The sequence below is a fragment of the Eriocheir sinensis genome, chromosome 40 (genome assembly GCF_024679095.1).
Source record: "Eriocheir sinensis breed Jianghai 21 chromosome 40, ASM2467909v1, whole genome shotgun sequence".
In the NCBI taxonomy this organism is placed as follows: domain Eukaryota; kingdom Metazoa; phylum Arthropoda; class Malacostraca; order Decapoda; family Varunidae; genus Eriocheir; species Eriocheir sinensis.
The window spans coordinates 3,001,176-3,014,703 of NC_066548.1; the positions used below are offsets into that span (position 1 = coordinate 3,001,176).

The following is a 13,528-nucleotide window of genomic DNA, read 5'->3' on the forward strand; positions in this document are numbered from 1 at the left end:
CTATATTATTTAATTTAATTAGTAAGAGTGATATGATTTTAGAATTCCACAGATATCTTAAAGTGAGAAGAATAATAGCTACTTTTACCTACAAAGTTTGTGTATAAACTTGTGTATCAACTAAAGCAAATCCCTAACTAGTGAGAAGATGATTAAATCAAATTAAATTAGGCTCATGTATTAACTTTCCTCTGTACAAAGGCCTTTTCTATTGCTAGAGTGATGTCCAAAAAACTCATGGATGGCAAGAATGGCAAACAATACCTCGTGAAGGGTCAAGGGGTTTGAAAAAAATATTTGCTCACTGCAATCTCATAAATACACCCCCGCCATTTGTGAGGGCCTTTTCACCCCCCTAAATTCAGGAGTAGCAAAAATATGAAAAATATATCATGTGGAGGTGGTGGTAAAATATATTGGTAAAGTTACAAAGTCACTACACGTTTCATTGTACAGGGATCAATAACAATTTTCTCCACCTTATTTCTAATTATGCTTTCACCAAAAATCCTTAATTAGTGTTTGACATTTTTGTTTATCTATTAAATATGACTAAGACAGAAGACTCAGAATAATGTGATTACCTCCTTGAGCCACATTTGACCACATTTATATTGGAGCCACAGAGATAAACACAGTTGGTTTAAGTTCTCTCCTGTCTTGTGAGAGTACCACCTGACTAGAAAGAACCTGCCAAAGGATGCTTGGGGGCCACGGTCACAGTCAGCAAGGCATGAGTGGCACTGGGCAGAGAAAACAGAGAATAAACACAGGGACAGTGTGGCAGGAAGTGCTATGTTCGCACACTCTGTGGCCTTACATATAATGTGCCTAACTTGAATTTTGCTTAAGATTTTTCCCCATCTCCCCTGCTCCCTTTCTTTTGTCAACTCAGGCTGTCAAGGAGTGCAAATCAAAAAAGCACAACTGACAACCTTTTTCTTGCCATTATTCCCTGTTGTCCTCATGTGTGTTTACATCATGAAGATTTCAGATATTACATATCATCCACTTGAAAACAATACATTCAGAGGGTAAGATCATTTTTACAATCAAACACATTCTATTAAGTTATTCATGTTTGTTTCTTTTTGCATTTTTTTCTACAACCCCATTTTATAGTGAAATTCTCTGTGGCATGAAAATAATTAGAATAAAAAGCAGCACAATAAATTATATCATCTGACTTTTAGCATATTTTTGCTACTGAGGGATTAGCTTCACCTCCACTCTGCCTTTGTAAGACACAAAGTGTCATATTGATGATTATTATGCCCAAGATAAATTACAGTAAGCAGCCACTCCATATTCCAAGATACAGTTATGCCAGACATACATAAGTAAAACTTAGCTGATTGGGTGTTTATCTTAAGCAACATACTGCCATTTAGATGAATTTACTAAAAATGATTAGATCACTGGATCTGAACCTGGAGTATGTACCCCAAGAGTTATATGAGGGAAATTTGTGGGTATGACAGTTCTCAAAATACTGGGGTTCAGAGGTAGTAGTACAAAATCCTCTTGTATATAGCATCTCATACAAATTTATTCATAGTTACCTGAGTAGACTTTAGGAAAAAAATCATTCTGGGTGACAGGGTTCATCACCACTCGGGAAAAACCTAAAGGGGTACCTACAGGAGTGATGAAAAGCTTGAGAACCACTGGTTTAGAGCCTTCAAGAGTACTGCCTTGCCAGCATATAGAAGATGCTCATGTCACCTTGGTAGCGGGTTATGTGCCTGTTCACAAGAGGGCTCTTAACATGCACAAGGCAGGTGTAAAGGGCACCCACTCTTTAAGAACCATCTTAGTTTGTGTGCAAGCAATGACCTTAGTCTTTATAATTTATATGTATTATCTATTTTATCATGTTTTTCTGATACAAATTTTCTCTCCTCTCTACTTTCATTTAGTATTTTCTCCATGAATGTTTTTTTATTTGTCCATATTTAAAATGGAGAAAAGTAGACAGGATGTTTAGGTATCAAACAGAACCAACTGAATTTTCTCCTCTGTCTTTAACTTTGTTGTTTGAGGAGAATGAAGCTAGTTGATTGGTTACATTGTGATTCCCTGTCAATGTGAATGTGAACGAACGTCCTGGCGAATGGCAAAGTGTTGCTTGATGTATGAGTTACCTATGTATATGATCAGATTGGTTATCTGCTAATATTTCATCTCAGCTAAGAGTCTACAAAAGAGATTTTCAAATACCATTTTTTTCCAACAGCCGAAACACCACCACGATCACCAGCCGCTCCACGAAAGCTGCCCTCGTCAGATGACTACCAATACTGCCCACCACCACAAAAAGCAAGATTAACAGGAAAACTACAGAAGCAATCACAGTATCATCAGAATCATCATCACCAACTTCCCCTGACACCAACACCTCCATTATCACCAACAGCCACAGCAAAACTTCTGACAAGAAATATCGAAGCACTGCCATCAGCAAGCTTGGTTCCGCCGAGGACTCCACCTCCCACTCCGACACACCCTGCAAGCCGCAAGCTTCCACAACCAACTCCAGTCATGATAAAAAACAGGATGCCTCTGCAGATGACTCAAGTGACGAAGAGGATAAAGTCTTGTCCAGCTCTTCCACTCCCGAGGGAAAAAGTTCTTCATCAGAGCTCAGGCACACTGCCAAGAGTACCAAAGGTACTACCAAATCTTGGTCACCTGCGTCTGTGTCAGAGAGTAGGCCTAGAAGGGAGGGGAAAGTGTCTAGATCAGCTCCCCCAGAGTTGAAGCGAACCACCTCAGTGGACAAGAAAGTAACTAGAAGTGCTCTAGGAACAAACTTTCGCAGATCTGGTAGAAGTGCCACTCGTGATATGGGAGGGAAGAAAAGTGGTGGTGGGTTGAAAAAGCGTTCACATAGTCCATCCAATAGGGAGCCTGGGAGGAGCCTTAAAACACGGAAATCTCGCAGCAGGGTCACAAGTCCAGAACCCATACTGGGCAGTGATACATCTGAGAAGAGCAAACTAGAGAAGAACAATAGAGAGGGAGGAAATGGCAAAAAGAAGGGCTCCCAGACTCATATCACAGAATATTACACCATCCGAAAGGAAAAGAGCACCTACAAAGTAATAAGAACATTACCTGATGACCCCCCCAGTGACAAGAGTGCTACCCTAAGAAGCTGGAGTGACGAGCATAAGAGAATTGGAGGTTCCGGAGGAATATCCACTCGCCGCACACGACACCTTATCAGTGAGTGACGGTACATTGTGTCTTTTGTATGTGTTAGCTTGTTATCAAATTCCTGTTAAGATTTGTACATATGTAGCTTTTCATCTAACTACTAGAACAGTGCAGGGTTCTGAAATACATTAAGCAGTGTGTGTGGGTGTGTGCATGCATGTGTGTGTGTGGGTGTGTATACATGTGTGCATGTGTGCAGAGAGAGAGAGAGAGAGAGAGAGAGAGAGAGAGAATTATCTTTCATATATGGCCTTTTTATAGCTATAAAAGAATTTCTCAAATAGATAAATTTTGTAAAACTAAAGAAGCAATTTCAATGAAAATATTTATATGTATTATGTTGTAAGAAGCTGATGTGTGTATGGCTGGTTTCTTGTTAGTAAAGTGTTGTGCCATGTTGGTGTACAAATTACATAGGTATTAGAGTTCTGAAATATTTCAATAATTATAATACACACACACACACACACACACACACACACACACGCACACACAGGCTCTTTTCCTGTATTTCACAACTAGGTAAACCCACACACACACACACACACACACACATTAGAAATTTAATAAGAAAAATTATTCTTTTTAGTAAGGTTGGCAATAAGTGAAGTAATGATTGTTAAATCTGATTGGTTGTTAATCCTCATCATCCTCACCATCATTTTCTTCACACACATTTCACTCCCAGAAGTATAGTGGATACACAAAGTAGTATGTGATACCAAACTCGAGTATTGTCTGGGTGATGTCTGATGGCTTCTTGAACTCACTCTCCACACTAGCAGAACATCAGCGTACTGGATTTGAATTTATTTTCAAATAAGTTAACAGTGATTAAAGGTTGATAACTTGAACATTATTTTCATTTGGTTACATCATAAGCTGTGTACATATTACAGTTGGTAAAAATATCACTTTTTCAAATTAAATCATATTTACATTCACTGGTAAATCTTCATATTGTTTTGTGTAAAAGTTTGTATCCTAATTGAACTATTTTATAAATATTATTCATGAGAATTGCTTTGTCAGGAGAAACTGTTCTTCTTTTGGTAAATTTATATTCCTTGCTGCCTCCTGGGAACAATGCCTGAAAAGTAAAGATTATTCTTTTTGATCTATGTGAATTCATCTGTAAACTATTTCAGAATTTTAAAAAAATTCTTTGTGACTACATTACTGAAGCTGAATGTGTTGAAAACTGTGCCAGATTAACCTATTTTTTGTTCTTCTATGATCTTTATCTTAACCCCTTCATTACTGATGAATACCCATTGTAATTCATGGAAAATTTGGCTGATGGACCAATGCATCACTCCCATAATTCATAATTACACTGACAACACACAGGGCTTTATTTTGTTGGTTTGTATGATTTTCATGACTTGTATCAACAAGTTGGCGAATTGGCAACTAACCATCAGTGCTTCTCTGCACAGGAAATTATATCTAATAAATTTTATCTCACTTAAAACACATCTCGTGAAGTCATTGATACTTGGTAAAACAAAAGTACATATCTGAAAAGCCTAACCATTTTCTTCTTGACAATCAGTTCAGAATAACATGCAATACATATCTTTGATAAGACTCATATAGGACTTTTTTTTTTTTTTTTGAGAAACTCTGTAAGTCAGTTTCTACTTAAATGAAAAACTGCTGCTTCCAAATAGGACTTTATCAGAAATGAAAGCACACACACACACACACACACACACACACACACACACACACACACACACACTCTATATATGATGTCTAGTTGACTTTGATAGGTTTAAAGCAAAAGTCAATTACCCAGCTCACTCATTAGATGTTGATTTTGTCTCTGCATTTTTTACTTTCCTTACTTTACAGTTACTTTCTTATTCTTCACATCCATGTCTGCTCATCGAGGGGACTGTTTGGTCTCTATATATATATATATATATTTTTTTTTTTCTCTTGATGCCCTTTCATGGATCTCAGTAATAATAATAATAGTGATGATAATAATAATAATAACTTGTGGTTTGTACACATATGCAATTCTCTTTATGTGACCAAAGATTTCTCATGATTTTTTTTCATTTGATGAAAACTGTAGATTTAGATTAAAATTGTAATAAGTCTGGCACTTCATTTTTTTATGTTTTAAAAGTCAAGGTGTAGGAAGTCATGGCTGACTCGTATGAGTGCACTAACAAAACTTTGTTTTGTTTCAACCTCTAAACAATGTTTAGAAATTGAAAGTAAGCAATAAAATATTTAGAGGAAAAGGATGACAACAGTGATGAAAGATCTGTGGTTGGCAAGTTTATATTATATTTTTATTTATTTATTATGAGAGGGTATTGGGAATGAACCATATGTCATTTTAGAGAAACTCACATGCAGTTACCATGAAAAATGCTATATATTAGTCACTGTTAAAGAAGAAAACTATTTTATTATAATTATCAGTTTTATTTTAAAGACTTGAAATATTGCTAGGAACACACACACACACACACACACACACACACACACACACACACACACACACACACACACACACACACACATATATGGATATGGAGACGGGACCACACGAGTGTAAGCCCAGGTCCTGTAAAATTACAACTAGGTAAATACACACACACACTTTATAAGCATATTTATAGAATAGCAAAAGTGCTTGGTGCAGTTTATTTGAAAGTTGTATTTGATGTCATAAGGAGATAAGAAAAATTACTTCTCGATAGACAGCTATTGGTGGGCAGTTATTGGATGTAGCTATGGTTCTTTATATATATATATATATATATATATATATATATATATATATATATATATATATATATATATATATATATATATATATATATATATATATATATATATATATATATATATATATATATATATATACGTGGTTGAAAATTTAACGGAGGTGGCTATATTGTAAAGATTCCAGATTTGAAGGATGACGTACATTTTTTATGTATTACACTTTTTTTTTTCAGGATAACTTCAAGTCTGTTCAGAAGTATTTATCCATGTTTTTTTTCCTTGTACAGATATATCCATAACTGATCTCTTTCACACAATTAATAATTAATGAATGTGAGGCTTTATTGCTTACAGTGCTGCACATTTTTTTTTCTAAATTTATTTTTAATATATATTTTGTATACACTGGAGTGTAATTCTGTTGCTTTTATGCTGCAGGTTGTAAATTTAGGGAATTTAAAGATCAATTGGTGGTTCTTGTAAGGCTTTTTAAGTGAGTGCTTGTGTTCATACTGGAGACACCCTTGTTACAGGGATGCACTAGTGCTAGTGTATAACTTCACTGTAGCATATGTTAAGGTGTAGTTATAATAATTATATTTTTTAATAGAGAATAACATTTTTAGATTCTAGATATTTCTCTTAGGTTATGCTTGTGTAAATAAGTTCAATGTAAGTGTACATAAAGTCCTGTAGTGTGCCTGGAGTTCAAAGATAAAAATATGAAATGTTTTAAAATATTCAAATAAATTTTTGGGAAGGTTTTTATAGACATAAGCATAATCAATGTTAGACACGAATTTACAGTAATTTTAAATTTTGCTTTATGCAACAATGGATTTTCATATGATTTTTATACTGAATTTTTACAATTTGTAAATTGAAAATGCTTTATCTTGAAGGAGACTGCAAATAACATTACCTTTCTGTCTTGTAACAGAAGAGCAAGATTGAAAATTTTCATGCAATAAGAAGGCTTGTTAACTGAATTTGATATGTAATTAAATCACTATAGAAAGATGGTTGTTTTGAACCCTCTCTTTGGGTCTGTAAGCCTTTTCATAATGTACGTACACCTGTTTATTTGAGAACACCTTGTTTTGTACCAGCATGCATCTCTCCCTCCTCATAATGTTCCTTGACATGTGACATTGATTTTTTAACCTAATTTTACACTTGAAATATATATATATCTATATATATATATATATATATATATATATATATATATATATATATATATATATAGATATATTTATATATATATATATATATATATATATATATATATATATACTGCAATCTTTATTGCATGTCATCTTTTAAATTAAAACAAGCAAGCATCATTTTCAAATATTATATTTTTCCAATTCATAAGTTATCAGTAATTTTGCTCACATACTTTCTTAAGTTATGGTTGTCTATCTTCTTATGAAGTCAAGCCACCTGCTTAGTAATGCAATCATTCATTCTTCTTCACTTTGTCTTTATTATTATTATTATATATAATAATTATATATATTTTTGTTGATGTCCATACCAATTATGGTTACTAGTGGTGCATTTTCCAAAAATATACATTTGTATTAATTTTTCAAACAATTTTCATAGCTTTGCATTTATAATGGCACTTTAGCCTACACCAAAATTGTTTGCAGCAACTTATTTTTAATGTTTCTATTGCTACCAACAATATTTTGTTAGGCTCTTATTGAATCAGCACAAGGGTGAAGGACTGAGGGAAATGGTTGTGGTATAGGTTTTGTAAATGCTCAGATAAAGCAAATACAAAGTTATTATTACTAAAAATAAATCATATATGTGAGAGGTTGCTCTGCAGAATTTGAGTATGAAACAAATATTTGAATACATTGTAGATGGTGCTGTAATTACAGACCTTATTCATGAAATAAAAAAAAAATATATAAAAATAGATGAATATATAAATCCAACAAAAGTGCAATGTGGATCTCAAAGGTTTCCCAGTGATGAGCATGAACTTTGGAGAACAATTTTTAGTTGAAGTTTGCACTGAAACATTTTCAATGAGACAGGCATAAGAAATTAGTATGCAGGGTTTATTCATAATATAAACTTTATTTTTTTCTGTGCTTCTAGTTACATTATAAAAAAAGTTATTTAGAATTTGTATTGTTGGGACCTTCTAAAATTTATGTGGATCAGCACTTCTCCCTAGTGCATGATCAGAAACTGGTAGCCGATAATAGCTACCAATATAAAGTAGATGTGAATATTTAGGTCCAAATTTGTACTCTAATTCAATTTATATCCATCCCTTTCTACCTGAGTCATATAGATAAATACAGTAAATTCTAAAGGATGGGAAATAGTGACATCAAAAGTATATATAGTTTGGGATTTTAATGAAAATATTCCTGAACATTTGACTGAAAGCAAATATAAATGCGTATCAACTATGCAAAATGTTTACTTATTTTGGATATTCTCGTTGTTGTGCCTGATATACGACGGACATAATAAGACATTGTGCTTTATTGGCATATTCCTTTATCTGCTATCCCCTACCACCCCCTCAAAAAAGTATTTCAGCCACTATTTCAGACTGAACAGGAAATGTTCTCACCCAACAGCAAACATTTTTTGCAGGTGGTTGGGAATATCATCCCAGGTTGATACGAATGCACAAACAGAAATGTCAAGAAAATAAGAGCCTTATAAGACTATGTAATTGTGTTACATTTTTTAAGCCATGAAATCCAGTGCAACTGCTGATTTATACTTTCCTTAATTTTAAAAATTTAGGTCTTGAAGCATTTTCAGGCATGAAGACTCTAGCAATAGAATGTATTGGATTCATTGTCTCTCAAATTATATTTTTAGATTATTCAAGAGGTGTTACTGTTTTATTGAAGATTATTATATACTGTAAAGAAAATAATGATCTTTAAGACATTAACAAACACAAATGCTTTTTGGAATTGAAATATTTTTCTAACCCTGTTTGTTAAGCAAAAAAGTTTGTAGTGTTTTATTTGAGAAGCAAAACTATTAAATATAACCAAATATGACAACTTTCATTCCAATAATTCTTATGATCTGTGTTACTGAGAATTTACAAGTCAACAGACTTTCTTATCCTTATTTGATGTTTGGCACCAGACTGGTTATTAAAAGCAAAATGGATAACACTATATATTTGACACTATTGAGATTTAAAGGTTAGAATATACTTTTCTTTAATTGTATGAAGGGAGAAAATTGATTAGAAAATATAATATCTAAAATACATTGCCAGAGGTAGAGTTTTGGAAGGTGACTAAAACAATAAGTGTAAAATGTGCTAGTATATTACTCAGATGGCCTGAGAGATGTTGAATATGAACTTAAGGATAGATAGATGCAATCTCTAGACTGACTTCCTTTCTTGTTATAGGTCTTTCTTTCACCAAGTAGAGAGTATAGCACTGACATGTGGGTTCAGATCCCTACCAGGGCAATCGGGCACAGTCCACCCAGCTGATCATCCTCCCTTTTGGGCTGGCTGATAAACAGGTACCTGGAAAACCCCTGGGAAAAGTACAGTGTGGTAACCCTGTGTCCCAGGGTACTTGCCCATCACATGCTCAAGTGCCAATAATAGTGAAGTAAGCATCAAGGTTATGCACAGCTATACTGTATTAAGTAAAGGTAGAGTTGGGGGCATACACTATTGCTGCACATGGCCACGGTGCTTGTCTCTGTACCTTTGGCCCTTGAGTCTGTGGTGGATGGGGACCCATTACCACAGAGCCAGTTCGACATCTGGGTTACCACAGTTTACCTTCCCTAGGTTTCCCCAGGTATTCATTTATTGATCAGCCCGAAGGGAAGGATGAACAGCTGGGTGAGCTGCATGCCAATTGCCTGGGTCAGGATTCAAACGGGGCCCCACAGATTCGTAGCTAGACATGCTGACCACTGCACTACAGTGGCATAGTTATCAAAGTTATCAACAATATCAAAGTATAGTAGTTTCAATAAATTTAAAAATTTCAATTACCTATATTCTTATTTAGAAATCTTGTTCTCATGAGAAAGAATCAGCAATAGCTTTGCGTTTATTTTCTCCTGTTACATTAGACTCAAAACCAATAGGAGTGCAAGTAGTCATTTCATTAGTCATGTCATTTGCACCGTAAATGTCTACGTCACTTGTATGAACACAAATATTATGAAGAATACAGCAAGCTTTGATAGCAACGCTACACTGTGCAAGATGCTGCATTGGAAGTGATTTCAAACGAGTAAACCTGGCCTTTAGCACACCTATAGCTTTGGATATTGAACACACAGCTGACAACTGTCTTTTGTTGTACTCCTGTTCTTTTGCATTCAAATGGTGGTCATCCTTATATGGGGTCATCACATACTCCGACAGAGGAAATCTACCATCAGCAAGTATATGGTAAGAGTATGATTTATTTCCTATGTGAAAATTGTTAGGGAGAAGGGAATGAGGATCCTCCTGAAAGGCCTTATACAGCTCACATCTCCTGAACACCTCTGCATTATCAAAGGCTCCAGGGTGTCCAACATTAACATAAGTGAATTTGTACTTATTGTTACAAACTGCAAGCAGAGTGGTGTAATAAACTCCAGTTTCCTTCATATATTCATTTGGTTCCTCAACATCTTTGGGCTTGCTTATAGTTATGTGAAAAGCACCCATGGCTCCTAGAGTTCCTGGAAAACCTAATTCTTCAAAGCCTCGTACGGTTCCTTTTACTGCAGTAACAACAGGCCATCTGATGTGATTTTCAAGGTTACCAGACACAAGATTACAGAAAGTGTGCAATGATGCACAAATAACAGACTTACCCGTCTGAAACCTTTCTGCAATAACTCTATAAGACTCTTGGCTGGACAACACCCACAGGCTTGCTAACACAACATTTTCTAAAGGCAACTTGGATCCTCTTTCATATGGATAGTGAGGTTGAAGTTGATTGAGAAGGTCCTGTAAGAAATACTATATGTTTTTACTCCTCAATAATATGGAAATACTATTGCATTTTTACCACCTGTAATGACACCATCAAAATACAATGTACAATGTAAAGACCCTTATTTTGGGAGCTGTTTACCCCTACTCTATAGCAGGGGAGAAGCCAACTAATGCTGCTTACATGTTTTGCATATTCACATTTATCATCATGAATAAAAACAATGAGCCACGTTGATAACTGCATGAAAATTTTGGTGGGGTTCATAATAAGAGTGGGGAAGGGTTCTGCGATGTGTCTTTAGTGGAAACAAGGATAGATATGTTAAATATAAACAAGGGTGGGAACAATCCTTAATGGGCCATAACCAGATAGAATGTCCACCTGGAAATACTATTGGGCAAATGAATTGCACAGTTAAGGTAAATGGGGATAAATCAGGTTGGGCTTAGTTACTAGTGATATCCACAGGAGTCCACCACTACCACTGATCATCTACATAAATGACCTTGACTGTGGTATAACTACTGATATCCTGTGGATATCACTAGTAACTAAGCCCAACCTGATTCATTCCCATTTACCTTAACTGCAGTTCATTCACCCAATAGTATCTCAAGGTGGACATTCTATCTGGTTATGGCCAATTAAGGATTGTTCCCACCCTTGTTTATATTTAACATATCTATCCTTATTTGCGCTAAAGACACATCACACAATGGGAATAAGTTGAATAAATTTGTTCTAGAAGGATATAGCCAAGAACTGGTTCACAAACAAGATAGTGGATGAGTAGAACAAGCTGAGTAGATATGGTATTGAGGCAAACACAACTGAAAGCTTTTAATGGAGGTTAGTGTATCTAAGGATGGCAAGGGAATTTGGTAAACAACCCACTCTCAGGAGATGTCAAGTGTAAGCCATCTGGCCTCTTGCAGTCTCCTTAAATCCTTGTGTAACTTTGTGTGGGATTTGGTATAAGAAAGCATTAACTCAAGTAATTTTTTCTAGGTTTTTAAATCAGTATGTTCAAGGAAAAAAGCAAATATACAAACCTCTACTTGGGTGCGTGTCATACCAAAGTGGGTGTGGAAGTCACTGAGGTTGTAGAAGGCCGCCATGCCACCTTTCCGGAGGTAGTCTCCAGCACATCTTACTCCTCTTCAGATGAAAAAGACAGTAGCTATTAACATTTACTCTTCTCTGACAGAAAACAAATTAAAAAAGTATAATACAATGGCGAAAGCCCTAAAAAAAATTGCTATAGTGTTCCGGTAATTTTTAGCTTTTATAGTATGGTAAGTACTTTGTTTTGTTATCCTGTGGATTTTAATTTTCATTATTGTTTTTCAATCTTAATAATAAATAAATATTTATGTGATCACAGGTATAAGCCCTCACAAAATATGATATTTGGAGGAAAGCCAAAATTATAAGAGTATACCCATAGCTTCTTATTTATTGCATTATGTCCTTACGTTTTGTGTCTTTTAGTGGGTGGTGGCTCTGCCTTTACAGGTTTGGAACATGCAGCATCTGCCTCAGGTTCTGTTGATGATTTCTGGGACCTGCAAATATTCATGTTTAATAGGTGTACTTTTGGGATAATGCCTGTATTTTCACCATAAACCATATGAAGGCGTATATGGAATTTTGTGATGAAGCTAAACTAAACAGTCGGCAGCACTCATTAAAAACTAACACGGATGAAACACAGGAACTCATATGGTCAACTTTTACGCTACTCCCAGTTAAGATTCGTTTTATTAACATGCCAGTATTTCATTACCTACCTTATGAAACATCAGTAGCTCTTCATATATCTTTTCTACAAACGTACAACAATCATGGAAACGCTTTTTAATTCAAATTCAAGGACTATTTTTTTTGTTGTTGAAAATAGGGGATAATATTCACGAAAGCGTAGCCTCCTCTGGCGGTGGCCGCGGCAGCAGTCCAGCCGGTGTTACAAGAAATACCTCCTCGCAGAAATAAGTCGCCTATACGTTAGAGGTTAGGTTAATGTAAAGTTCGGTTGGAGTAGTTTAAATATACTCCCCCACCCAAAAACCCCGATTTCCCACGGGTCCCCCAAGTTGAACCTCTCTGCGAGGGGTGAGTATGGGCAAACACTAGAATAATACCCAATTTTGCGGCTGCGGCGGCGGGTGCACAAAAGGCATCAAAAAGTCAATCATTTAGTCATTTCCGGAGAAAAATACTACCTCCATGATACACAGGATCAAAAAACACCCAGAATTAAAATGTTCTTTTCCAAGTTTGAGCAACGTTAATAAAGCGAATGTTTACCCTACTCCCTCCTACCTTGAACTTGTCTTGGTGGACCGTCTGAAGCGACGTATGGCAGCTCGTGCTCTGTCATCGGCGTCCTCCTGTTCGGCCAAGAGGAAGGCGAGCAGCGCGCGTGCCGCCATGACAACGGCACCCACGCGGCGGTGTTGTTGTTGTTGTTGACGTGTGGCGGCGCCTTGGCAACGGTGCCTCCCACACGGCTGACACGGCGGGGGGGCCTTGACACTTGAAAGATTAGCTGCCAAAGGAATTCAGTAGATGTCCTTTTTTAATATCACAGT

General features: G+C 35.8%; 2 protein-coding genes across 7 annotated transcripts in view; one reads left to right on the forward strand and one right to left on the reverse strand.

Annotated features, from left to right (window-relative positions):
* The window catches only part of LOC127009212 (dual specificity protein phosphatase CDC14A-like), a 56,882-nt gene extending 47,865 nt beyond the window's left edge, over window positions 1-9,017 (forward strand). For 3 of the 4 annotated variants that reach the window (XM_050882070.1, XM_050882071.1, XM_050882072.1), the window contains one exon: window positions 2,237-2,424. In XM_050882070.1, coding sequence (XP_050738027.1) covers window positions 2,237-2,291 — 55 coding nt within the window. In that variant the 3' untranslated portion in view covers window positions 2,292-2,424. Of the gene's footprint in view, window positions 1-2,236 lie in introns of all 4 variants that reach the window. The other variant, XM_050882068.1, reaches the window with a different exon arrangement.
* Window positions 396-13,475, reverse strand: LOC127009213 (uncharacterized). Of its 3 annotated transcripts, XM_050882075.1 has the most exons (5): window positions 13,260-13,428; window positions 12,413-12,502; window positions 11,990-12,095; window positions 10,810-10,948; window positions 4,166-4,309 (listed from the first exon to the last, which is right to left on the reverse strand). In XM_050882075.1, the coding sequence occupies exons 1-5, from the start codon at window positions 13,367-13,369 to the stop codon at window positions 4,278-4,280; spliced, it is 477 nt and encodes a 158-aa protein (XP_050738032.1). In that variant the 5' UTR covers window positions 13,370-13,428; the 3' UTR covers window positions 4,166-4,277. The 3 variants fall into 3 exon arrangements, with proteins under 3 accessions (XP_050738031.1, XP_050738032.1, XP_050738030.1); XM_050882074.1 differs by lacking the exons at window positions 4,166-4,309; window positions 10,810-10,948 and adding an exon at window positions 396-743 and having other exon boundaries at window positions 13,260-13,461; XM_050882073.1 differs by lacking the exon at window positions 4,166-4,309 and having other exon boundaries at window positions 8,338-10,948; window positions 13,260-13,475.
* Window positions 13,476-13,528: the final 53 nt, after the last annotated feature.

Excerpts from the sequence above, each read along its gene's own strand:
- LOC127009213 (XM_050882073.1), bottom strand. The coding sequence starts at position 13,369 with ATGGCGGCACGCGCGCTGCTCGCCTTCCTCTTGGCCGAACAGGAGGAC. Across the intron at positions 12,503-13,259 it reads TCCACCAAGACAAGTTCAAG|GTCCCAGAAATCATCAACAG; the intron begins GTAGGAGGGAGT and ends GAATATTTGCAG. Across the intron at positions 10,949-11,989 it reads TGACACGCACCCAAGTAGAG|GACCTTCTCAATCAACTTCA; the intron begins GTTTGTATATTT and ends TATTTCTTACAG.